Below are 27,492 nucleotides of genomic sequence, written 5' to 3' on the forward strand. Positions count from 1 at the left end.
CGGGAAGGGCCGGTGGCAGCAGCCCCGCTCCTGCCCGGGCCGCGGGTCGGGCTTGCTGAGGGGGGACGGTGCAAGCTCCGCCTGCCCCCGCGCCAGGCTGCGGTTCCCCGGCGGGCCGCGGAGGCAGGGCGGGACCTGCCGCTTCGCGTCTGTTTGTTCCCTCGCCGCGACCCGTAGCGGGCGCCCGGCGGGCCCCGCCCCCGCCGCTGGTATATAAGGGGGAGCGTCGCTCTGCCGCCCGGCTTCGCTCAGGCTGCGGCGGGAGGGAGGCAAGATGGCGTCCACGAGCCGGTACGGGCGGCCGGCCTGGGCGCTCCGAGGGGCCCGTGCGGAGGAGGAGGAGGAGGCGGCGGGGGAGGGCGCGGGCTCCGCCATCTCTCCCTGTCCGCAGCAAGGGAGGGAAAATGGCCGCGTTGCCTCGGCCGCCATCCGGGGAGGAACGGGTGTCCCCGGCTCGGCGCGGCTCTCGGTTCGGCACCGGCTTCCCCTTGTGTCAGGGCCGCCCTGTGTGCGGCTCCCGGGGCTGGCAGGAGGCCGGCAAGGGCCGCGCCTCCCCGGGCTTCTCCGCGTGCGCTGGGCCGGGCGAGTGGCCGCCGAGGGGCCGCCCGCGGCCGGGAGTGCCGGGGGGCTGAGCTCGCCGCCGCCTTCTACGCGTCGTTGTTAGCCGATAGCGCTGCGAGAGGAAGTGAGCGTTTTGGGGGATTCTGTGGCGACTTGTGACTCGGTTCCGGGGCCCCTCGTCAGTGCGAGTTCGGTATAACCGGCGCCTGGGATCGAGCCCTTTTTCCTGTCGGGCCGGGCGCTCTCCGCGGCAGCGCCTTGCCTCCGTGCCCTGAGGGAGGGCAGCGCTCGGCCCGGGCCGGTGTCCCGCGGGCGCGGAGCCGCCGGTGCCGCCCGGCCCGGCCCGGCAGCGTGTGGCCGGCCGCCGCGCCCGCGCCTCGCAGCCGAGGTGGCGGCTCCCGGGCTCGGCTCCGGGTTATCGGGTCCTGAAAACAGCTTTTAGGCTCCCACCCTAAATCCGCACCGGCACTGGGCAGCGGCCAGACGGCTCTGAATCAGTCGTTTTCCCTGGAGACGTATCGAGGTTTTCTTTCAAGTCGGGGATGAAGGACGGCCCGTGGAGCGGACCGTGGGGCGACTCTTGCTCCTGCTAAACCTGTCCTGGGATTTAGGGAGTGCTTCCTAGCAGTCTCATTGCAGCTCGGGAGCTGTTTGCTGAGATGGAATTTTACACGCGTGCCATGCATTTTCCTTCAGTATAGTTGGCTTAGCACACCGAACCTGTATGTTACAAGGAGTATAGCATATACGTCTAGATAAATGAGTTAAAATTGGGATAGGAAGACTAATTTTTACAACGTTTTGTGAAGGTAAAGTCTGAAACAAAACACTTTCAGGATTCCGGATTTTTTTTTTTCTTTTGCTTAGTGTGTCACTAGCCTTTTGCATAATACCAGATGTCAGATGACTGCACATGCTTTGTCAACAGTTGTTTTGTCGCATGAAACTACTGGTTGGGAATAGTGAAAAGGAAAGTAATTTAAAAGGCTTTTATCTAGTATTTTGAGCATAATTTACCTCTGAAGATTTTGCATGTATATGTTATTTCTCGAGGCTTTAATACTGAGAGATGTCAATTTTCAATTTTGATTTCAAGTCTTAGATATTTTTCTGAACAGTCACTAGATTAAAATCTTTGGAGTTGTGGGGTGGGTTTTTTTTTGTACTTTTGACTCATCAGAAATACCTAAAAAGTAAAAATTAAGATGGAATGTGTGGATTAGACTGAAATAATGGACTGGTGGGAAGAGAGGAGCTTGGATTAATTTAATTTTTAATAGGACATTTTCTTCAATTGAAAGGATTAGAAGTTAGTTTTTGGCATAATCAGATTGAGTTTGGTTGGGTACTCAAGACAAATTTTTTGTCATCAACCCTCTGCTTTTTAGATAGAGCAAAACGGCTTTGTTTAATATACAGGCCCCAATTGTATTAAGTCTTCAGTTTTGAAATGATCAGTTTTAACAGAATTACTGAACATTCACTAGTAGCTTGAATGTTTACTTTTAAAACATTTAGTTAGAAGCAACTTGTTATTACTCTAGTCAGTAACTAAAAACAGTTGTGTTAAATAGCACTAATACTTTATAGCAAGTTTTTTATATCTGATGTAACTCTTGAAGATGTGTGGATATGAAAGAGATAGATCCCTGTTATCAGAAACAGCTGTCACATAATTCTCTTTATAAACGGATTGTTTTTTGTTAAGATCTCACAATTAATGAGTTGCTTAATATAAAATGGGATTTTTTCTTCAAATGCTTGAAAATAATAAGAGTGATAGAATCAGCCGTTTTCTAAAGATACGTGTGGTGTGTGCACTACTTTGAATTAAGGACCTGGTAAGTAATATTGATCTGATAAGAATGAGTGAAAATGTTAATTTGGAATGAAACAATAACCACTAACTTCTTGGGGAACTTAGTTTAGTGATAGACTGCAAGTTAGACTACACTTAATCAAGTCTGTTATTTAGATTTTTTTTTTTTTTCCTATGTATTAATTTGAAATAGTTTTGGTACAAGATATATTACAAAAAATTTGGAATTTAAGATGACATTAAGTCTTGATTGTCAAATGTAGTGTTACAGCATTTAAATAAAAGATGAAGTCCAGGTGTTTAGGTTAATATTCTATCACTCAAATCACTGTAAATGCTGTAGTATTAAAGTGTTCTTTTCAGCAAGGAACTCTTATACTTTTGGATATGCATCCTGCTTGATTAAAAGTAATTAATACTTATATTTTTTTCCTTAGTTTGGATGTACTTCCAAGAGTGACTTGCCCAAACCATCCAGATTCCATTTTAGTAGAGGATTACAGAGCTGGTGATATGATTTGTTCTGAGTGTGGGCTAGTAGTGGGTAAGTAGCTATTCATATTTTTATGAATTACCTTATAACTTAAATTGTGCATGTTGATTTATTTTCCCACAAAACTGGTATATGATAATTTGAGTATCAAAAAGCTTTTTCTTGATGTCTAAATGTTTTTTTTTTATGATACTCTGTTGGCTAACAGATTACTTCTTTAAATAGTCTGTCTTCTGGTAACTTCTTACATTATAAAAAGAATCAAACAGTCTTTAAAGATTGAAAATTCAAAATATGTTGTAGTATTGGATTAGATAGAATATTGTGCTGTCTAGTCCAGTATTCTGTCTTTAATCATGACTGTTGTTTCAGTTGGGAAAGTATAAGAAATGTAATAAAAGCTCTTTGTCAAATAACTTGCTTACAAAAAAAAAAAAATCTCAGTTTCCCATTAGTTAGAGGTTATCTTCTGCTCTGAAGGTTTTTTCTCTGTATACTTGCCAGCACCTGTTTTTATTAATTACTTCTCTTAAGGCTTTTAATACTATCCAAAGTAAACACCCATTTTTTCCTCTGGAATTTTGCTGAGCTCTTCTACCCTGTTCATGTGGCAGCAACTTCCACAGGCTAAACTGTGTTTCTAAGTATACTTAATATGAAAGGCCTTTTAGTCTTTGTCTTTGTTGGAATGAGAGGAGGAGAGAACCATATTGTCATAGAATGTGCTGCATATTCATTGTTATGTATCTTTTCTAGGATGAGCATCTTACTGTCTTTATTCATTTTGCATGGAAAACTTTTCACGCTCCTGTTATGATCATTCTGGAGTTTCTATTTCTCATTTATTTCTATTAAGCTTTTTTAGACATGTGTTCTGGTCTTGTCTGGGATAGAGTTTATTTTCTTCCTAATACTGGTACAGTGCTCTGTTTTGGATTTAATGTGAGAATAATGTTCATAGCGACAAATAAAACATCAGTGTGTTAAGTGGCACTTATCCTAAGCTAAGGATTTTTCAGTTTCCCATGCTCTGCCAGCGAGCAGGTGCACAAGAAGCTGGGAGGGAGCACGGCCAGGGCAGCTGACCCGAACTAGCCCAAGGGATATTCCGTACCACAGGACGTCACGCTCAGTATATAAACTGGGGGGACTTGGCCAAGAGGGGCGGATCGCTGCTCGGGCATCGGTCAGCAGGTGGTGAGCAATTGCATTGTGCATTGCTTGTCTTTTCTTGGGTTTTATTTCTCTCTCTGCTGTATTCCTTTTCATTATTATTATTAATGTTATTATTACAGTTCTTACTATATTTTACTTTATTTTCATTATTAAACTGTTCTTATCTCAACCCACAAGTTTTGCAATTTTTCCAATTATGTTCCCATCTCACTGGAAGGGGGGGGAGGAGTGAGCGAGCAGCTGTATGGTGCTTAGCTGCTGGCTGTGGTTAAACCATGGCAACATGCCATGACCAAAAGAAAATCATTTGTTTTGATGGTGCATGCTCAGGTGATTCATTCAGTGTTGTTAAATATTTCCGATGGTTTTATATTCCTCTCTTCTAGACTGTGGTGATTTTGTTTTGGCTTTTGTTTTGCACTGAATTAAAAAGTTTCATACTGCTGTTATCATAAAGCTAAAGGCTTAATAAGTTGCAGCAGTAGTAGTACTAATTTAGCCAGGTGACTAAAATATGTGTCTTTTATTTATGCAAAAGGCAAGCTTCCACACAGCTTATTAAAATAAATGTGAAAATATTTAAACTTGAGTACCTGTTTCCTTTAAGACTATGAAACCATTTAAAAGGCATGGGTTTTGCTACTTGTTTTGTTAAAAGGACTGGTTTGAATTGCATAAATTCTGATAAATGAATCATAATAAATTTGCTGGTGAAAAATTCAAATGTTCACAGCAATATTACTGAAATACGGTAATAAACTTTGAAGTTATTGCTTAAAAATAGTTTTGTCTGTGTTCAGCTCTGTGTGGCTGCCAAAGAAGTTGAAGAAAAGTTTAGAAAAGCCTGTCTTGATCAGTTCATAGCTTTTAGGACAATTCTGGCTTTAGAAGAGGGAAAGGTTCTGCTTGATATGTTTCGTTTTGAAAAACTTGGGAGTTTATCAGAAATCTCACTTCATGTATCTTCTGTACCTATTTACAATGTATTCTTCCTTTAGAGATTTACTCTCGGGTCTTTCGTGAATCAATAGTGTTGCAGATTTCTTTAGTTCAAATTGTCAGTGTTTTTGATGAGCAGACTCATTAGAATATTAATAACAACTTCTGCTGAATTGAACTTTTAAAATGTGTTTTAAATGGTCTTAACCCTCTGTACAGACAATATTACTGGTAGAGTAAAAAGTATTTTTAAGCCTGCAGTGTTTTGTAAGTAGGGCATTCTATGGATTTATACTGAAAGGCTTTAACATTTACTTTCATTGTGCTGGTGGTTCTCATTCTGTCTTGCCTGCCTTCAGCAATTTAGTTTACCTGCATATGTCCAATTCATTAGCTAGGGTATCTAGCAGCTAGTTTGGAAAGCCAACTATCAGATGAAGATAAATAATTGAAGAGTGCATGATCAAATAGAAGTGTGAACGCTCAACATTTTCTCTTCTGGTCTGGTAAAAAATTTAGAGGAGAAACAGGTACAGTTTTTGATGCCTGTTTCCTGGAGATGCGTGTGAAGTAGGGGAAGTTTTAAAGGAGCAAAGACAAAATTTTGTTTCTAAATGAGGAAACTTTTATGTATTTGTTGCAGATTCCATGATATGTGTTCCCTTTAAGAGACTAGTGATTTCATTTCCTGTTCTTACGTAGAAAAGTTGTGGGTCTTCGTTTCAAGGCTTGCATAGGTCATGATGTGTAGCTCATGTGAACAAGGCCCACTGAGAATATGTTTTGAGGTGGGCTGAAAGTTAGTGAGATCTTGGTCACTGAAGGGGATCAGTTAGAACAGTTAAAATCCCTAAAAAAACTCAGTATACTCTATAGCCAAAGAAATGCTACAGGTTTATTTAAAAATTAAAAATTTTGTGTCTGAAGAGCACTGCTGGTATACATGGGACAGAATGATAAATGCTGAATTTGTGCATTTATTTTATTGTATAAAGTACATAGCGATGTGACTTCACTGTTTTGTTTTTTTTTTTTTTTTTTAATTTATTTTTTTAGTACAGTTTGGCTGAAATCAAAACAAAGAGTCTGACTAAACTAACTGTATTTCCACTTGATGTTTCTCTTGTTTGCCATGGCAAAGTACTGACATCTCACATTTGTGGGAAAAGTGTGTTTATTAAATGAAAAACTGTCATAGGATAAAATAGCTGGTGCATAGGTAATTTTCAAGTTTTGTAATCATTCTTCTGGGAATATGAGATTAAATCAGTATTAGTATTATGACTGAGGTTGCATTTATCAGGTCTGTAGCTGAAAGGTTAAAGCAATGGAAAAGTTTGGGGGAGCTGAAAGCTAGGAGAAGGAGGAGCTGATCTCTTCAATAGTGGAATTCCCTGTCTTAGGCAGAGCTGTATATTGGAAGTACTGCTTTTTAAAGGGATTTTTGAGAAAGATTTTTAATCAAAGATGTTTTGTACTCCTAGGTGGTTTTTTAGTGTCTCAATAAGATTGAAATTTTAAGTTAAATCCAGTATGCCGCTTTTTCTTTGCACAGCGTTTTTCACTTTTTCTAAATAAACTGTGGTGTTTTGCGGTGCAATATTAAAACAATTAAATCTTGTGATGTCAGTACGGCTGAAACTGGTGGCTGTTTTATTATTGATTCAAAATACAGCTTCAGTCTACTAAATACTCTCATCTGCCTTTTCACAGTTACATTTCCTGGGTTAGCTGGTGTTTCATCTTTTTTTGGTAACTGTTTCCAACTTGTTAACTTTTCCTCCTGCTAATTGCCTTTTGCATGAAAAGCAGTCAGAGACCTAAGTAGCAGTTATCCATAGAGTTTTGGTATTGATCTGGGTTGACAATCATCTGAAACTTTACAAGTCTATATCCAAGTTTATCTGTTGTCATAAGTCTTGTGTTTTATTATACATACATTTCTCAAATCATTCTAGGATATATGGTACAGTACCTGTTAATGTGCTGGCTTGAGAATTCCTGAACAGAGTTCTTAGGGTTTGGAGTAGTAGTTCTGTGTTCATTTAAAACATTGACCATATCTCATTCTTCAGACAGACTTGATGGGGGAGAAGCATTTTATTCAAGAACACAAGGCTAGTAAATCCTCTTTCTTGACAGGTAGCTATTTTGCTCACTACCTTTTAGGCAGTAAAAAAGGCTGGAAGTCAGCTGATATGCCAGAAGGGGCTGAAGAAAGCAGAATTGAAGTGGAATACAAAGCACTGAATTTTCTTGATGTAGCAAGGTAGTGAGCTGCATTTCAGAGGGGGCTATGAATGAGCCTAGTGGCACGTTACAGCTGTGTAGCATCTCAGCTAGGTAGGAATACCTTTCTGATCAAAGACTCTTCCTTAAGTTTCTGTATAAACTTCTGTGTAGTTTCATTAAAAGTTGTTGTAGTATGCAGGAGATGGAGCAATGAGGAGTTTGTTTTCAGCATTTAGTAAGCGATTTTCTCTAACTGGTTAGCTTTGTCTGCTTCAATAGGCAGGTGTGGCTTAGAGAACAGTGCTCTTGTATGAAGTCTTCTTGGATAGCATTCTTAAATAAAAAAGCATAAGTTTGTCTTCAGTCAATGAGAATCCTTGGACATGTATCAACTCGTTAAAGCTTTGAATCAGATTATTGACCTATATTCAGGTGTTTATTCCATCTTCTGTGTATACCTGAGTGTTCAATTAAAGAATTTTTGGGAAAAATTTTCAATAACTTGTGGTCAGCAGTAAGTCTGTTACAAAATTCTGTCAGAACATTTGGTTGGCTAATGCTTCTGAAAAGTTTGAGATCTAAATGGTGCATCTTAAATTCAGCTTTGGTCTATGAAGAATAGATGAGCTTTAACTATACCGTAGATGTTTGTTGCGTTGTAGAGAAAAAAAATAAGTAGGAAAGGGTTTCACAATTGCCTTTCTGCTGGCCGTTCCATTACCCAGGGTGTCTGTCATTAGGCATAAGATTGATTGCGTCTTTACATAGATGGTTATTTTCTGAAAACCTAAGAAACCTTTTTTTTCCAAGCTGTTGGTAGTGGCCTGTAAGTGGAGAAGGTGCTTAAATACTTCTGACTTAGATCCAGTAGAGGGCAGTTATGCAGTTATGTTCATTCTAGTATCTTTATACCTCCAAATGTTGAAAAATCTTTCCATATTTGGGTGCGTGTTCATGATTCCCTCTTTCTGGGAGTATTTTCAACATTTAAAACTAAAAGGGGAAATCTCAATTTAAAGTACTGATTAAATAAATAGGCAGAAATCTTTAGCTGTGGATGTGTATTGGCACCTTCTATCTGATTACTGCTTCTGCACTTGGTGTCCAGAGCACTAAAAAGTGTCTGGCAAAAGTTAGTCCTTGCAAATAAAAGTCTTTGCATCCATGAGAAAGCTAATTAGAAAGGATGCTGATACTTAAAGAACTTTTGAATAGCTGACTTTTGCATGAGCATTCATGGATGCTTGATTTACAGAGGGAATTCGCAATATGAAGAAAGTAATTGGCTAGCCCATTTCAGTCAGCTTTTCAAATAGTCTGTGTTTTAAGTCTAGCCTATTTCAGCTCATCCTGCTTTTGGCTGGGATAGAAAAAAATTTTTCCACTTCCTTCCTTAGTAGCTAGAATAGTGCTGTGTTTTGGATTCAGTATGGGATTTGGTAGGAGAAGACTGTTAATAATGTACTAATGTTTTTAGTTGTTGCTAAGAAAACAAGGACTTTTCCACTTCTCATGTTCTGCTAGTGTGCAGGTACACAAGAAGATGGGAGGGAGCACAGCCAGAGCAATGAACCCAAATTGACCAAGGGAATATTCCATATCACCTAAGATCATACTCAATATATAGATGAAGGTTGATCGGGAAGTTCACTCTGGCTTCCGGGGTTGTGGTTTCAGGATTCTCTTTTCCATGGGTTCACTAGCCAGGCATGGGCTGTGCGCCGGTCCGTGGGGGGCAAGGAATCACATTGTACATTACCCATTTATATTTATTATTGTTGTTCTTGTTGTTATTTGAATTTAATTTTATTTTGATTATTAAATTGTTTTTATCTCAACCTATAAGTGTGTCCTGAACCTTGCCCCCCCAACTCTCTCCCCTGTTCCCCAGGGGTGGGGGGGTGAGTGAGTGGCTGCATGGTGTTTGGCTGCCAGCCCCAGGTTTCAACCATGACACAGCTTTAAAGACAAGGATGATGATTCTAGCTGTTGCAGCAGTAATGCTTGTAACAGTGGAAACTTAGACTTTAGATGTCAAAAGCTGGCATTTTTTGCTGGGCTTTGTAATAAGCACCGCTTTTAGCATGAAATTTCCTGGAGAGTGGAGGAGATTTTCTAATCAATGGGTTCTAGGCTGGGAACCAGAGGTGTTTGAGAGCCACTATGAGGAATGCTTCCATTAGTTGAAGTACTAAATTTATTTAGTGGAATATCTAACATTTTGAATCATCCTGTTGAGGGAATGTTTTGTTTTGTTTTTTAACTTGCTTCGTTATCAGATTGGCAAAGTGATTAAGGGCAAATAAGGGCTAGAAATGATCTGAACTCCTGGTGGAGGAGTCCAAAGCCCCTTATTTTTGTGATGTAGTGTAGATCAGGCACAACATTTTTCGTTGAGATTCTGTAGTTTGACGCATCCTTTGCAAGTACTTGAGCTGTTTGTCTTTTAATGCCTGCAAATCCTGGAGAGGTCTAACTTCAACTGACCAGACTTGTCCACCAAATTGTTTAACATTTCTACTCTCGTTTGCTTCCTCCAAAATTATTACAAGTTGATGGTTTAGGAAGCCAGGAAGTACTTTTATATTTGTAATAATTTTGATATGCAGGAGCTGCTAAGCCTGTGTTGTTATAACAGTCATTTTCCCACAGGGCTTATACTATCTGTTTCAATCCATAGCTGCCTGTTGATACTGGTATGATGCTGATGATGTCTGGAAACTAGTCGGTCTTCTGTGAATTTTTTTGTTTGTTTAACATCTCAAAACCTATTCTGGTTCTGTCATTTCAGCTGATTCATGTGAATAGGCTGGTGTTGCTGTTGGTGGTAATGCATTTGTGATGTTGACAATTTATTGAAAACAAGATAATTTTTTGCAAATAATATTGCTAGCTTACCAAAGGCTGGAAATTTTGTAGAAAAAGCTGAGACTGTAAAATTCCAGACAACTCACACCCCCACCCTCTACCAAGAGCTTATTCTTTGGTAATATTTAATATATGTGGTCTTAAATAGAAGTTCTAAAGATGAAAAACTTAAAAAAAAACCAAACCAAAACAAAACACACACACACACACACACACACCCCCCCCAAAAAAAAAAACAAAAAACAAACAAAAAACCCAAACCAAACAAAAAAAGAAAACCAAACAAAAAGTTAAGTTTATGCTTTGGAAGCTATAAAGCTGAGTACCACATATTGGGGCAGTGTGTAAGGTAATAAATAGAATGTGGAGGAGTAGGTGTCTGGAGTAACATGTCTATCTCTGGGCTTCTCAGTACCAGAACAGTAGAGACTTGCTGGAGCAAGTCCAGCAGAACGTTGGAAAAGTAATTTAGGGACTGGAGTATCTTCCATACTAGGAGAAGGTGAGAGCTGAGACTGTTAGCCTGGAAGAGAGCAGTTATGTGTCTTCACGATTCTCCTCAGCTTGTAGTCTGCTACCTAGGTTTTTCATTGTAGTTTGTCTCAGCACCTCATTATTGTGGTTAATAAGGAGTTGACTGAAATTAATTGTGATTCTATATTTATTTTTTTTAATTTGGCATTGTAAAACACTTAGTTAAAAGTATAATATGTGTGCTCACTAGATGGCAGCAGATTCCTCAGCTAACTGTAAGAATGAAACATTCTGTAGAAACAATAGCTATTTTGGTAATTCAAAGTGCAAATAAACTTTACCATATTTATGTTAAGATTAAAATATTAGTTAATAATTCATAGAACTTGATGCAATGTACAGCTAACAGCAGAGCTTCTCTGAAAAAGACTTAAGAACATACCTTCTCAGGACTGTTTCAAGACTGGATATGGAAGAAACATTAATTGAGGCTTGAATTTCATCCTATTTCTTGTTTTGATGAAACATATTAAATTTGCAGCTATATTGTCTTCATATAACAGGTAGTACAACATGCAGAAAGAGAATAAAATGCATGTATATTATGAGTTGTTGCAAGTAGAGTGCAACATTAAAATAGCTGGTATTATTTCTCTATAAATATGTAATTGCAAATTCAGGGCTTGTTGAATGAAAATATTTTCCTTTGAGAAATCACTTTCTGTTTTTAGGAGGGAAGTAAACATACACAATTGGTGATGTGTAGATGTTTTAAGCTAATTTTAAAAAACTGATCAAAATGATATTTTGATTTTTGATACTGACCTGAGTTTACTCTTGCATTTCTGTAGCGCATGCACTTTGTATTTGGCAGTTGTGAAGAAAAGTAACCTTGGTCTGAGGTTTTCTAGTCTGAATAACAGTTCTGCATTTTACTAAATGAGCTTTTCAGATGGTGGGTAACCTGAGTCAGTGGAGTTTGCAGTGTGTATTTCCACTAAGGCCTATGTGTTAGTCTCTTAGTCTCTATTCTAAAGAGTAATTGAATAAGGGAAGAATGGTTTACAAAATTAAATGGGGCAATGAAGAAAAACTCATATGTTCAGGAAGATGCTTCAGGGTATCAGTCTGGAGATGGGTTCTGCAAAGATTTGGTCCTGTAAACTGCATTTTTGGTATGTACTTCAGTGGAGGAAGCTGAGGAGATGAACTCATCTGATGAAAATTAAAGGAGTGTCTACTGTAACCATATCTAGTGAAGCTTATTTTTGTTCAGAAGGACTTAATCAAAAGGAAGTAATGAAGGGAATATGCAGCCACTCCCATATGTATCGCAGCTCGATGCCATTGCCAAAACCAATATAATAATGATGTGAGAAAGCAGAGGTAATTTTATAAGGCACTTATTGGGAGCTTTTTTTACTCCTATGTTTGACTGTCAGCCCTATTTTCCAGGTGCTTCAGGAAAGCCAGTCAGTAGTGTATGACCCAGCAAATTCAGTTAAGTACTTGAAATGTTAACTTGGGACTAGTCTTAAAGGCTGATTCCTTACACTGCTTTTTGTAAGACTAACTTTCATATTTTAAGGTTTTGTTTCAATCACTTAGGCTAGGGCTTATTTACATCTGTAAAAACATCACAGTTCTAAAGTGGTTTTTATGTTTTGAAGAGTTAAAATTAGTAAATGCCACAATTTTTTTTTTGTGTTGAATTGGGATAATTGGCTGCTTGTAACTGAGTATATTTTCTATCTATGGATAGTTTTGGCCTATCTGTTCCATTTTCATTAATATTTCTATTTTGTGTCACACTTTCATAGAAGCCTTTTGAAAGGTGAACTGTACTTTCTAGGACCACTGTATATTTTAAGTAAGACACTGGGAGTATACAGAAAAGCTTATTTTCTGCAACAGCACATTTCTTGGCAAAATACAAATATTTGCATACCGCATCTTAATTACACGAATGCTTTATATTCAGTGATTTGTTCTACTTAATCTTTTCTCACTTTGAAATAGTAGTCTCAATCCTCTGTTTGTAATATGTTTGCCAAAGCAGGCAGTGATATAACACTTTTTTTGTTAGAGCTGGAATGGTTCATAACTCACAAGAGGCAGATCCCTGAGTGAGTCATTTAGGTCATTCCCACTTGTGTGGAAAAAATATTACATCATTGCCCTGTACTCAGTGTTCTATTTATACCATGCCAGAATTTTAAGTACATTTTGCTTTTTTTAGATGCTGTAAACAGTATTGGGGGGTTGTCTTAAAGTTACTGCTAGGCCATAGAAGGAGCATTACTGAATCAAATATTTACAGAGTCCAGGAGCTAGAGGAGCATGCTGTCTACTAATTTAAGCTTGCAGGGAGGGGAGACCTTTGCAGCAGAGAGAATGAATTTGTGCCTTCTTTTACTCAGCTATATACTTACCCTTCTTGGTTTTGATGTTCTGTTTTGTGGGGGTCTTGTGTGTGTTTTTTTTTTTTTTTTTTTCCCCCTCCCTCTCTTGGTTTTCATTAGAGCAGTAAATAAAAGTGGAGCATAGCTGTGAGCATGTCTGGCAAATATTGATGAGAACACCTCTAACCTAAATTTATTCTTGTTGTTTGTGGTGATTTTTTTACAGTTCATTCACAGCTTTTAACTTCAAGCATATTCCCTGCATAATTTTATATTAAGAATAAAGTTCCTCATTGAGAATAGATTCCCGCCCCCCCCCCCCCAGTAGTTGTGCAGTTGCACCACTGTCCATTGCTCCTCTGTTTTCTCCAGCTTTGTGTCTTGTATTACTGTTGTTTGCAGAGTGCTTTTGTCTGTCTGCTTGTTTTCACCAGGTTAAATCAGCCTCTGTGGTTTCACACTAAGACTTCTATACTGGAAATTTTTCATGCAGTCAATGCTATTTGTTTTACAGACATTTCTTTCACAACGCACTTAAACAATGATAAAAGCAGTGACTTTTTCCTCACATTTAGCAAAGCAGGGTAGCAATTATATTGAAGTTTATTCTGATATCCTACACAGAGCTGTGATCTGCTTTGCAAAATACTAAGGAAAGTGTTCTTTTGTCCTTTTCTGTACAAGTATTCTTAACAATTCTGTAGTATTGCTTTGGAGGCAACACCTTTGAGATGCAGCTTTTAGCAGATCTGCGAGTAGAATGAACTGCACTGCCAACAGCAGGGGGTTGTTTGGTGGGTTTTTTTTTGTTTTGCTTTGTTTTCTTGCTATGTTTTTGTTTGGTTGTTTTTTTCTTAAGATTGTACCGTTGTGATTACTGTAGGGCTTTTGCCTGCATTAGATGTTGGTTAGGGTTATTTCTCAATCTGAAAAGTTGCTGTAGAGAAGGTTTAGATGAATGTGAGATGAATAGAGGACTACAAGGAAAGTTGTTTCATTCAGAGAATGTGGATTTAGTGCTTTTTCTGCTTACTCTGTATCTGTATTTGAACTCTTTCAGGTATAACAGGGCAGGCAGAGTTTCAGAAGAAATAGTTGTGTATATATATATTGTGTGTTGATACTATCAAACATCATAAATGAAGTGGAGTTGGGCAGGGTCAGATGTCCCTTCAAGAACAAGAACTGAGCTGCAAATTGCCATTAGGTGGGTTGGAAGGTGGCATATTTCAGAGTACCAAGGACCTGGACCTCATGCATAGAATATGCATGATAGTTAATTCACATTTGCACTTTCTCTCACATTTGCCATGTGTTCAACTTGTTAAATTACAATAAATTACTTATTTGTCTAAGTGATGAGAACAACTGTAGGCAACCACAACCTCTAGCTTGAAATCAAGGTCTTGATTCCTTTTGTGTATTGAAAAGCCCGTGATACTCTTTAAGGATAATTGTAACTTTGTGTTCTGGATGCATTTCTCTAGTTATTTATGTTTAATGTGCAGCTCTAGTTGCATTTTTAGTTTTTTTTTTCTTTTTGCCTTTAACTTAACTTGTGATTCCTAAACATTTTGATATAATGTCTTGCAAGTGACTTCTCTGTTTGGGGATGCCAACAGACTGCTGCCTTATAACAGAGAGCTCAGATGTGTAACTTACTGTTTCATGAAATATTTCAAAATGTTACATTAATGCAGATTATTGCTTTCTGTGAACTCAGGTGACCGGGTCATAGACGTAGGGTCAGAGTGGAGAACTTTCAGCAATGACAAAGCTACAAAAGATCCATCTCGAGTCGGGGATACCCAGAATCCTTTGTTGAGTGATGGAGACTTGAGTACAATGATTGGCAAGGTAATATTTAAAATACTAAATTTTACTAAGCTTGAGTGTTTTTGTCAAATACATGTTTGTATGTCTGTAGGAAATTAAGAGAATGTATTTACAAAAAATTTTGTCCAAACTTAACTCTTACATTTCAATGATCCGTAAAGTGTGGCTTTTTCCTGGGGGAAGCAGGAAAGGTCTGACCTCTTCAACAAAAGAAAAGTTTGTAGTTCTTTGGGGTTACTTGCCACTCTTTGGTATGCTGCTATAAATAGAAAGCTGATGTTGCAATCTTTAAAGAAACACTTTGACTTATCATGTGTATTTGAGATGATTTTGAAATAACAGATACTTAGTTGTGAGGCCTTAATAGCTAGTACTGCCCAACTTGTAACTGTCATTTTTTTGTAATAAAAGATAAATCAGATTCATACTGGAGACCCAGAGATCTACGTACATGTTGTATGTGTTTTTCCAGTTAACGTTAAAGAACTAAATGTGGAATTCTTTCATGGTGTGACTGCTCCAGAAGAAAGTATTCAGTATGTATTTGAGTTGAAATTTAGTGGTGTAGCCATATCCTGCTTTATGCCATGAGAGAGCAAACAAGAATAACTGCGTAAATGCACTCCCTTTAATGAAATAGTAATGCAGGTAAGTTTTAATTGTTGTATTTTGTGTTATATTTTTTTTACTTCAAGATCCAAATTGATTTTTGTGAGTTTCTTGAACGTTTCATGAAAGATGGTCCAGTTGCTGATAAAGAATTATTAAAAAAATGTATCATTGCTTTGTGTGTTGTGGTACATGCACACCAGGATTTCTCAGAAGTTTTTGTTCCAGTGATGTTACTAGAATGAAGAAGTTGACATACCTAAATATGCATGTAGATAGATATAGTATAGGGGAGTGTGCACAATATCAAGAATTCTTCAAAGAGATGAAGGTGACTAATGACTACTGATATGGACAGCTAATCTTTCACCATTGGTGAAAAGAGACCTTCTGTTCAAAGTACTGTCCAAGTAAATGCTTGTGTTTTGGACAACTCCAAGTATAGCTGCCCACCAGATTTTAGGATGCCTTGTGGTGGCTTTTGGAATCCTTTCAGGCAGACAAATTTCTGCATCGCTCCATTAAAAAAGTTGGCATTGCTAAGTAGCTCTGTTAAGCAGTGCTGTAGAAGTCATTGGAGTTTTAATGTCACTTGTATATGTCCAGAAAGAATGTAGTTCTCAGGGCTAGGATTTCTGTTACTGATTTGGTCAGCTATGGTAAAGGTCAGAAATAACCTGTATAGACAGATGGAGAAATGGACTGTTTGCTCCAGGTTCACACTGTTGCCTTGTTTTGGGACTGTGTACGTACAGGGTTTGTTTCTGGGGGCTCAGTTTGATTCAGTAGGTAGGATGACCTTCTGAGCTTTCCTAGAACCTGCATGTTGGAAAAGACAAAAGATATTTCAGCTGAAGATAGAATTTGTATTCCAGTGAAGTGACTTGTGCTGTTAACCCTCTTCTCCGTGGAGGTTCAGAGCCCCATTTAGAATTTTAAAGACATAAAGAAACATCTATGAAAGGTTTTTTTTTTTCAGTGAAAACTAAAAATTTTTAGAGGAGGACGTTCATAGAATGAAACAGTTCTGCTGTTAACCAGAAGATCCCAGAATAGGCATGACCAAAGAGTGCTGTTCAGTGAAGACAAGGTGCAGGAATGTCAGCGTGGCACGATTTAACCTGAGAACTCTGAGTAAACATGTCCTACTACTGGAACTGTCACGATCATGTGGGAGAATGTAGAGGGAGCAGTCTGTCCTACTGCGGATATTTTATTTGCATGGGGAGGAATCACAGAAGACACACATTATTTTCTACAGGAAATGGGGAATCTCTGACAAACCAGGATGTGTTCTGTACAAGAGTTCCTGTGTTTGTCTTGCCAGTGAGCAGGAGTTCGGGGATGTCAGCTCATTGATGTGAACTCTCTATCAGGAGCTGCATTTTTCCTCAGTCATTTGGAAGGAAGAGAATGACTTACACCAGAAGATGCTGAAGAAATCTCCTATCAGTGCAGAAGGGGTATGAGTTTTGCAGCAAAAAAAGCCTAAACCAAGGAAGTGGTACATTTCTGAAGTCCTTGCCAGCCAGTAGGCTGGGATGAGGATTGATCTAGATCCGCACAGTGGTTGAACAAGGGTGAAATCGGTGTAGTCATGAAGATAAGTAGTATCCGACAGAGTACAGAATGGCTTTCATGAATTTGAGAGAATGAAGCAGGGTAAGACTGCGTTTTCTCAGTTAACAACAATTCTTAGAATGGCCTGGAGTGGACCCCAGATTTGCGTGCCAGAGATTGCTTTAGCCTTCTGCATGGGACTGGGAACAGGGAGGTTTCCTTTCTGCTTGAGGTAGAGCTGCAGATAATAGAATCTTTAAAACAAACACCACCCACCACCCCCCAAAAATTCCCAAAACACCATCTGTGTCAGGGAAAATCCAAAAGAGAAGGACATTGATAATTCTCATGGCGCATCATATTCGAGATCTATTGTAAACTCCTGGGAATGGAGATGGAAGTGGAGTCCGACCCACTTGCCAGTTACAACAATGAAGTGCTCGTGACTTGCTGTTGCCTTGAAATAGTAAAGGAGGGGGGCCAGTTCTGCTTCACGGAATTGTCACTTTCCTTTTTGAAACCAAGAGGTGCTGCTTTGGGATTCCTTTCTGCGGGGGATATGTAGTCTGTATCTGCTTGCAGCAAAAAAAAGAGGCTGCTCTGCCCATGCAAAGGGATTAGTTCCTAATTGGTTTTAGTACTTAAGGGACCCATCTGTCTGAGGCAGCAACAGCCTGCTTTGGAAGAAAGATTAATTTGTCTGCAAAGGAGAATGAATAGCATATTTGGCTGGGGTGGAAGTGGTTTGTATTCTTCAGGCAGATCTTTAGGATACTGTCACAGAACTATATCTCTCTGAAAGTAAATACTGTGTGCTGCAGTTGATTTGATGACAATGCAGATCAGTTGGAGACATGCGAAGTCTGGCATTGGTTGTGACTCAATTGCCAGAATATTATAGTTATTTCTAAAATCCCTATGTAAAATTCAAGAAAAATAACTCACCGAGCACCTTCTAGATCTGCCTTGACATAAAGAACTCTTTTCTATGAATCTAAAAGAAAACTTAAGTTTTGCCACCTGTCTTGTGGAAAAAGTTGTCTTTTGTCACCTTTTGTAGTTAAACTATTCCTTTTTGTAGTGACTGCAACTATGAGGGATTTTCAGTTGGTCAAACAAGAAACTAATGCCATCTCTTGGTATAGAATTCCTATCCTTCTATCAGATTCCTCTGAAAGGAAGCTGGCTCTTGTCAGTCTGTGTGGCCTGGATCCAGAAGTGCTGTATTGATAAGCAGTGTCAAGGTGCCAAGGGCTGATGATTGAAAAAGAAGAAAGGGTCAGTCAGACTGTATAATGAGCTGGTTGTACTGGGCAAGAAGACTGGTGGATCTGGGGGCATTCCTTGGTGCTGTGGATAGCCTCAAGTCAATGATGTGGCTGATGTTGGTGATACTTCTACTTTCTGCTATTAAAGGGGATATACTGGGGTACAAAGCTGTTGGCTATTTGATTTCAGTTAAAATTGTATGACTTCTGTTTTTTCCATGAAGGGAAAGGGACTCCTAACATGGCTGTCAAGGATGGAAGTAACAAAGCATTGTCAGTCAATTGAAAGCTCCAGAGGGAAAGTAGATGGTGCATTTAAATAACAAATTCAGGGAGAATTGCTGTGGTTTATTTAAGTGGTTGAGATGAAGGAGTATTTTCCAACCCTGTTATAGTTATGAGCTTGTATTGGGTTTGCATGGCAAGGTTTTGGTAGCGGTGGGGGGGGTTACAGGGGTGGATTCTATGAGAAGCTGCTAGAAACTTCCCCTATGTCTGACAGAGCCAAAGCCAGCTGGCTCCAAGAAGGACCCGCTGCTGGCCGAGGCCGAGCCCATCAGTGACTGTGGTTTTGCCTCTGGGATAAAGCATTTAAGAAGGGGAAAAGTTGCTGCGCAACACCAATTTGCAGCCAGACAGAGGGGTGAGAATGAGAGAAACAGCTCTGGAGACACCAAGGTCAGTGAGGAAGGGAGGGGGAGGAGGTGTTCCGAGTACTGAAGCAGAGATTCCCCTGCAGCCCGTGGTGAATCCCATGGCGAGGTAGGCTGTGCCCCTGCAGCCCAGGGAGGTCTGTGGTGGAGCAGATCTCAACCTGCAGCCTGGGGAGGACCCTGTGCTGGGGCAGATGGATGCACCTGAAGGAGACTGGGACCCCATAGGAAGCCTGTGCTAGAGCAGGCTCCTGGCAGGACCTGTGGTCCCGTGGAGAGAGGAGCCCACACAGGAGCAGGTTTGCTGGCAGGAGCTGTGATCCTGTGGGGGACTCACACTGGAGCGGTCTGTGCCTGAGGGACTGCACCCCCTGGGAGGGATCCACGCTGGAGCAGTTCATGAAGAACTGCAGCCTGTGGGGAGGATTCATGTTGGAGAAGCTTGTGGAGGACTGTCTTCTGTGGGAGGGACCCCATGCTGGAGCAGGGGAAGAGTGTGAGAAATCCTCCCCCTGAGGAGGAAGGAGTGTCAGAGACAACATGTGATGAGCTGACCGCAACCCCCACTCCCTGTCACCCTGAGCTACTCTGGGGAGAAGGTAGAGAAATCAGGAGCAGAGCTGAGCCCAGGAAGAAGGGAAGGGTGGAGGGAAGGTGTGTTATGATTTGGTTTTGTTTTCTCATCACCTACTCAGATTTGATTGGCAATGAATTAAGTTAATTTTCCCAAGTTGAGTCTGTTTTGCCTGTGATGGTAATTGGTGAATGATCTCTTTCTGTCCTTATCTTGACCCATGAGCCTTTTGTTATATTTTCTCTCCCCTGTCCAGCTGAGGAGGGGAGTGATAGAGCAGCTTTGGTGGGACCTGGCATCCAGCCAGGGTCAGCCCACCACAGAGCTGTATATCGGCTATGGCTCTTTGAGAGTGCTCATACGGACAGGGCAAAATCCTCTGGCTAACAGTACTTGTCTATAGCTGCATTGGTAGTTTCAATATATGTAATCAAACCTTCAGAAGAAAAGGTAATCATAAATACCAGCAAGAAAGTAAACAATGAGATGTTATGGAGAACCGTTACCAAAAAGAAATAAATCTTGTAGGTACTGTATAGTGGCACAGGGAAAATCCCTGTGGCAAAGGGGAATGCTTGGTGGCCTCAGGGCAGAGCAGTGTTTCCTGGTAAAGGACTATCTGGCATGAAGCCTGAACAGGCAGGGACTGGGGACTTGCTCTCAGGCTTGATAGTCCCTTGTGTTCACTCTTCTGGCATCTACAGGGTTTTGAGGACATGCAGGCGCTGTAAGCGTTTGTGTATGGTGCCAGTCTAGGAGACCATGATGCCCATAAATGTTGTAATGCATTGCAGGGAACAGGGGTATGAGTGATGGCCAGGAAGGAGCATTTTTACCAGAGACTTTTGTATATTTTGGGCCAAGGAAAGTTCTGGCATGATTTCTGAAAGGAGGGTCTAGTGTTGCAGATATGCTTGTAATGCTCGTAGTGGCCTGAAGTTTGTTGTACTTGATTCTTATTCTTTGTTTACCTTTAAACCTTACTGGGAATCTGTGGATAGTTGGAGGTGTTCATCCTGCCAAGGATGTAGGATTGCCTTTGAAGCAGCCCTCTGCTGTGTTAGTGTCAGGATCATTTCTGTGTGGTTCTTTCATCTAGAAGGATGTTTGAAGGAGTCGAATCTAGCACCTGTTATAGAGGGACCTGTTCAAGGGGCTGGGGAAGGTTGTGAGGGAGGGTTCTGTGCCAGAGTCCTCCATCTCCGCAGCCCTACCAGTGTGTGTGCACCACGGGTACAGGTCTCAGCAGTAGAGGTATTGCTGTGCTCATCCGAAATGGGGTGTAACTGGAGTCCTTGGGCGTAGGGAAGAGAAACACTGTAAGAGAATGGTCAAGAGTGAGCGCTGTTAGTGTCAGCCAGAGAACATGTATTAAATGCAGACGTGCACCAGGGAAAGACTGTAGAATTAGAAATAGAAGGGCAATTCCCGAGAACGTGGATCAGGAAAGGAGAAACAAGCTCTGATTCCGTCTGGGCAGCTCAGAGGAATAAGGTGGTGCTGGGGCATGGTCTGCCCTCTGTTCACTGTGTCCTGGCCCCACTTTGTACCATGTGGGCATCCTGGTATGTTGTGGAGTCTTCAGCTTGAGATCTCTGTGTGCAAGTGCTGGATGTCAATAGCCAGACTAGCAGTCAGTCACAGATCAAGATCTGCTTTATGCTTACTTATTTTTTTGGCAAAACAGAACAGTGCAGTAGTCTGTGTCTGCAGCAGCTACCGTATCCTCTGTTTGCAATGAAAGTTGGATGCCTCTGCCCAGCCAAATTGTCTGAAGGTGCCAGCAAGGAATAAATACCTGTTGAATCAGGGAATCCAGGTTTCTACTCATGATGTGGAGTTGTTGTGAAGAAGTGTTTGCCACTTGAAAACTCATGGCCCCACACACTGTGACAGCAAACATGTAAGACAATATTAATTACAGATATTGCTCTTCTGAACTTACAGGCCACGTTGTTGTCATCAGCTATTACTGATCTGACATGGTATTATTTGTCAAAGACATGTTTCAGACTGATGGCTAATTGAAGATCTTAAACATTTTGGACCCCCTTAGGCTTGTAAAATCGATTGCATATTTTGTGGAAGTATGCAATTTTCACTATCAGTTGTAAACAGCATGTTGGAAGCTTGTTTTGAAGTTGCCAGGTTGAGTTGGTGGCTCTTACTTCTCCTAAAACCTCAGGCTTTTCTTTTAAGAGGTCCATGGTTTTCCTGGAAAGGCAGAATATATGGATATTTACATTTTGCCACAATTAAGGCTTGCACCTGCTAGCAGGCACAGTATCAAATTGGTTTTGAATAGGTCATTGGTTTGGATGTTCTCTTTGCTGATGCCTTCATTTTCATATTTGAGTTATCATTGTAACAACTGGTCTCCAGTTGGCCATAAAATTTTGTTTTTCTGACTCGCCAGTCTGCCACAGTGCAGATGCAGCCCAAATGACATACGGGTTGCATAAAATCTAATCTTGGACCTCAGCATTGGTGTCACACACTGGCTACATATTATTCATTTTATTCTTAAAACTGTTGTTACATTAGGAAGGAAAAGTCCCTGCATAATCTATGGTTTCTGGAAATCAATTAATGATTTGAGATTTGTGCAAGTTATAGAACCTGGTGTTTGGAATAATGCTCGATCGTATGATTTACTTCAGTGATGTTTATTTGTACAACTGTTCAACTGAATGCCTTGAATTAAGATGTATTAAAGCTGGAAGATGTTTGTGCTTGAAATGAAGAGGAAGTTGTTTGTGTTTTATTGACAATAAAAATTTTTATTTTCAGGGCACAGGTGCAGCAAGTTTTGATGAATTTGGGAATTCAAAGTACCAAAATCGCAGAACTATGAGCAGCTCTGATCGTGCAATGATGAATGCTTTTAAAGAAATTACGAACATGGCAGATAGAATCAACCTCCCTAGAAATATAGTTGTAAGTTCATGTCTCTCTTCCTTGAATTGTTCTGGCATTGACTTAGTTAGCATAATATAATGAGCACATGAATTTTTGATATTGCTGCTAATTAAATGGCCTAGAGTTAATTAAATTTAGTCTTCTTGCTTTGAAGGATCGAACAAATAATTTATTCAAGCAAGTGTATGAGCAAAAGAGCCTGAAGGGAAGGAGTAATGATGCTATTGCTTCTGCTTGTCTCTACATAGCCTGTAGGCAAGAGGGTGTTCCAAGAACATTTAAAGGTAAGTTTTTAGCAATAAAGATTAAATTTTGCCATGAAGTAAAGGTCTAGTTACTGTCACTGTAGGAGGTTGCTTTTCTCATTCCTGGTCTTTGCTGGATTGCTTGTCCTCAGCTACGGCTCACCTTTGGGGTGGAGGGTAGGAGGGAGTCTGGAAATTAGTAATATTTGTGAAGTGAGTAGGCTCTCAGGCATGGGATTTTTGGTCATAATGCATTAAAAAAATTTAGCGTTTGAAAGTAATTTTGAGTGTTGGTGAAACTTAAGAGGTAGTGCTTTGATTGGAGGATGATGAGGACTGATGTAACTGAATTTGAATCAACAGTTCTGCAGTAAATATGTGCAACTTTTCCCTGACAGGGATACAACTTTTTTGGGTACCCGATTTCCCTTACTAAGCAAGCTATATTAATTTGCTCTTTATGAAAAATGTGCACAGACTGAAGTGATTTGAAAGTTTCACAAATGTGCAAAGCTTATTTAGTGACAGTGGCCTTCATGACATTAGCCTTCTTTGTGGGTCTTAATATTTTGAGAATCAAATTTGATTATTTGAGGGAGCAAATGCTGTCAAGCCTAAAGTTTAATTTTTATTCTTTGTTTAGAAATATGTGCAGTGTCCAGGATTTCAAAGAAGGAAATAGGCCGGTGTTTTAAACTTATTTTGAAAGCTCTCGAAACCAGTGTTGATCTGATTACGACTGGAGACTTCATGTCAAGATTCTGTTCTAATCTGGGTCTTCCCAAACAAGTACAGATGGCAGCAACACATATTGCTCGTAAAGCTGTGGAATTAGATTTGGTTCCTGGGAGAAGCCCTATCTCTGTAGCAGCTGCAGCTATTTACATGGCATCACAGGCTTCTGCAGAGAAAAGAACACAGAAAGGTAAAATTTGAATTTTTTTTTTTTTTTTTTTTTTTTTTTTCCTTCTATGCGTCTTGCTGCTTGAAAAAGTTCAGTGTTACTGTAGAACTTGGATGAGGTCTGCATGAGCAGTGATATGCTGCCATTCTAACTGCACACAGCAAAGACCAAACCAGGATCTCCCACTCCCCAAAATGAAAATTGAGTAATTGGCTGTGCTTAATGTAAACAGAGTTTGCTTTCTTCTGGCACTAGGAGTTGGATTCTTGAACGCAGTAGACTAGCGCATTCAAATGAGCATAATCTTAACTTTACCCATGCCAGTATTTGCATTTGTGCATTCTGCTGCTCCAACATACTCCACATGCAAACTTGGGCCTGTAGCAGGGAATCATGTAAGTTAGTATATGCTCCTTGACTTCTTGCAAGCCTGTGATAAAGACTGAAAGTGGTGGGATGGCAGGCTTGGCCGCAGATCGCCTTTGGCATCACTCTCCTCTGGTAGGGTAGCCCTTAGGAAGCCAGGAAAGAGTTCAGGGCTGTTCTTCAGCTTGAGGGCAGCGTGGATCAGCCTCTGGGGCTCAAGAGAATGAGGCCTGCGTGGGGGCAGTGTGCGGGGAAGGCAGGGAGCTAAGGCTGTGGTGGTTAGCACTTGGTGTGTGACAGATGGATCCAAGTGCTGGGAGCTGGCTGTGGAAGCTCCGTAGATGTGTCTGGTCCAGTTCGGATCAGAAATGTTAAAAAACTAGTAATTTCTTAGTGGAATGCTGCTGTTAAGTAAAGACTAACCTTTATCTGTCAGGTTGTGGCACTCTGTTCTGTATTAATTGCTGCTTATTCTGTTCCTGGAGCTTTCATCATGTTGGCAGTTTCCTGGGCATGTGAGTGATCCAGAGCCCGAGCAGTACGGTGCCTTAATCCTTGCTTGCTTTGAGCTATTGGATTATGTCTCTTAAGAGTGATTGTTAAAACAAAATACAGCTGCCTGCCGTGGATACAGACATTACTCCATATTCCTTCAGTGTCTTCAGACAATGCTGAAGGCTTTCATGCAGGTCAAGGTTTAAATTCCAAATTTGGTTAGATCTTGAATAAATTTTAAGTTTCTGTGCATCCCAAACAAGTGTTGCCTTTGCTTGTTACAGTGCTCTGTGTATCCAGCTATTTTCTTTGTGCATTTTGGGGTGAATGTATTTCATATTTAGCTGAAGGTATTGCTTTTTGTCTATGCCTAAGGGGTTTTTTACTGTTTTTGCTTGTATTTAATTAAAGCGCAATGAAGATCCTGATGTTGGTGACGATTTATTAGAATATTGCTGGGCACGTGTTGAATTTGCAGTAGATGTTTCTAATGATTTTTGCATTCTTGGCCCTCTGCCAATTTGAAACTGATATTATTCCAAGGTTGATAGCATAAGTTGAATTATGGCATGTGAGAAGACAGACTCATGTATGCAAAATATTAGTCACCATTTTTACCAGGCTTTTGGGAGAGTTATGAATTAAGCGAAGTGTATAGCGCTACTTGATTAAAATATGCTTGCTGGTTTCTTCAATACAAATGGCAAAAGTGAAAACTAATCACTTATCTGCTTTTTGTCTTAGAAATCGGTGATATTGCTGGTGTGGCTGACGTTACGATTAGACAATCGTACAGGCTGATCTATCCTCGAGCTCCAGATCTCTTCCCAGCAGACTTCAAGTTTGACACCCCAGTAGACAAACTACCACAGCTGTGAAATTGCAGAGGGTTACTTTTAATTTCTCTTAAAACCCCCAACGACAACAAACTTTTGATTTTTGCCTATAATAAAGGATGTACAAAGTGTTAATATTGAGTCTTCATGTTGTGGAACTGGAGGATATGGAGATGGAGCGTAACTGCTGGAACGCAGCACACATTCCAAGGGTAAACAAGCTCATTGTGTGGCATTTTGTATGTATATATTAGTGGAAGTAAATATTTAATGACTGTCGCAACAAGCTTAATTTCATATTATTGTACTTATTTAGTTTTCTTTTGTAGGGATCTAGTAAGATGTATTTTGGAAAATTTAAAATATTATGTAATTCCCAAATAAACTGTTTTCCAAAAACACTTACCATCTTGTGAATATGACTGCAATTTGACTTGCACATGCTGAGAACTGGAATGCAGTCCATAGGATGGTAGGGTTGGCTTCATACTTACGGGCTGGGTCACCAGGCTCTTTCAACGCTCACTCGCTTTCTTGACAACTGGTAATCTCTAGCATGGCTTCAGTATTTGTAGTTAGCTGTACAGTAGAGCGTGGGTGACTTAACCCAGAGTGCAAGCAGTTGCTGAAAAGTGGTTTGAATATTTGCACAACTGCTGCTGAAGATTTCCAAATTGGTTGTGAAGGGATTAGTCGCATCCTTGGCACAGTCTCCTGGATTTTCACTGATGTGTCTCTGCTTTGCTTCTGTGAATTTGACGTAATGATGTAGCAGCTAAAGAGAAACATAAGGACTCTTTAGTTGAACTCCTGACAACTTTGTGATGCTTGGTATGTACACAGGAAGGTAAAAAATGTGGCTAGTGGAAGTCCCTGTTAAATGTTCTGACCTGTCAGTCTGGCCCAGGGTTGAGGTTTTGGCACGGTGGTGTTGGCAGTGAGCGCTTCCCGGTCTGAAACGATGCGCCAGGTGCGGAGGAGCGAAGGCCAGAAGTTATTCGGGCCTCCCCAAAAGAACAGCTTTGAAAACTAGTTTCCTCCTGACAGTGTCCCTTTGTGTGCAAAGCAACAACTGTACTTAACTGGAAGTCTTCTAGTTCCTGGGTTAATTTTGTATCACAGGTGCAAATTCATTTTAATTACCAAAATGAACAGCTGAGGGGTCAGCTTGCTACACATCTGGTCCAAAGCCACCCAGAGGGAAGGCTGTGTGTGCCATGCCAATGGCACTAATTGTCAGTAGCCCTCCCTGTTTTCTTGCTGGTTTAGTTTTAATAATCCTCTTCTGCCAGTCGAGACTATTGAAATGTGACAGCTCAACACTTTTTTTTCTGTAACCAGATAACAAAGATTGTACAGTTCTGTTACACCACTGAAGCTGTTGGGTTGTACGCATGAAAAATTCTGGTGCAGATGTTACAAGTGTTCTTGGTAGTTTGGAGGGATTGTATTCTACTGTCTAATGTATTTCCTTAAACTTTGTTGCAACGTTTTCTATAACCTGGGCTTTCCCTGTCTTGCTCTGAGCTGCTCTGCCTGCCTCCTTTGTGGGAGGAGGTGTGATGCGTTGGGCCTGACCTTTAATGTAGTTACAGTTTGGAAATGCAAAGGTGAAAGTTCTTCTACTGTGAAGGTGCTTTTCACAATAGATCAGTATGTTAAACCTATTACATGCAGGTTAAAAATGGTTGAAGCTTTTGTTTACAATAATGCTGCTCTTTTAAATGCTTTTGGGCATTATGCCGTGGGATAATATATATGACGTGGGAACGGTGAGTGCTTGCAGTTGAAATTGTTACATACAGAAGTCGTCTGCACTGAAATTTCAGTACATCTGTGCAAAGCGTGGGAGGGCAGCAGATGGAGGCAGGGACATGCTCTCCTGCCTCGACCCTGCCTCCTCCTGCGGCTCTGGGAGCAGTCCCTGCACCTTCCCGGGGGTGGAGGGGCAGGAACTGTGCAGCCCAGAGAGGCAGAACCAGGAATATGCTTGAAGGGGCTGAGTCTTCTGAAACCCGGTTACTCCTGGTCCCTGTAGACTACGGTTAATGTGAAGCATTCTAGGGACAAATATAGCCTAACTCTGAATTCGTTTTTAGGCAGCTACAGGCTCTTTTAGTGAGCTGTTTCTCTGAAGCTAAGGAATTTGGCTTCTCTTAGAGCAGCGTGTCACGCAGGAGCGAGCTGTGGTCCTGGCTGGAGCTGCTGGGCCGCGGGGGGGCTGGAGTTCCCGGGGCGGAGCTGGAGAAGAGGTGGCTGCAGC

At 40.7% G+C, this 27,492-nt stretch overlaps 1 protein-coding gene across 1 annotated transcript; it reads left to right on the forward strand.

The window, feature by feature from the left end:
• Positions 1-190: 190 nt before the first annotated feature.
• On the forward strand, positions 191-27,294 carry GTF2B (general transcription factor IIB). Its single transcript, XM_042786391.1, has 7 exons — positions 191-291; positions 2,818-2,924; positions 14,688-14,821; positions 22,255-22,401; positions 22,538-22,667; positions 23,272-23,553; positions 25,138-27,294. The coding sequence occupies exons 1-7, from the start codon at positions 275-277 to the stop codon at positions 25,269-25,271; spliced, it is 951 nt and encodes a 316-aa protein (XP_042642325.1). The 5' UTR covers positions 191-274; the 3' UTR covers positions 25,272-27,294.
• Positions 27,295-27,492: the final 198 nt, after the last annotated feature.

This window comes from Tyto alba, unplaced genomic scaffold (genome assembly GCF_018691265.1).
Source record: "Tyto alba isolate M040663 unplaced genomic scaffold, T.alba_DEE_v4.0 Super-Scaffold_1000006, whole genome shotgun sequence".
Classification (NCBI taxonomy): Eukaryota; Metazoa; Chordata; class Aves; order Strigiformes; family Tytonidae; genus Tyto; species Tyto alba.

Bases quoted from the DNA above. Each gene is read 5' to 3' on its own strand.
- GTF2B (XM_042786391.1), top strand. The intron at 22,402-22,537 runs GTAAGTTCATGT...CTTGCTTTGAAG, and splicing joins ACCTCCCTAGAAATATAGTT to GATCGAACAAATAATTTATT. The intron at 23,554-25,137 runs GTAAAATTTGAA...TTTTTGTCTTAG, and splicing joins AGAGAAAAGAACACAGAAAG to AAATCGGTGATATTGCTGGT.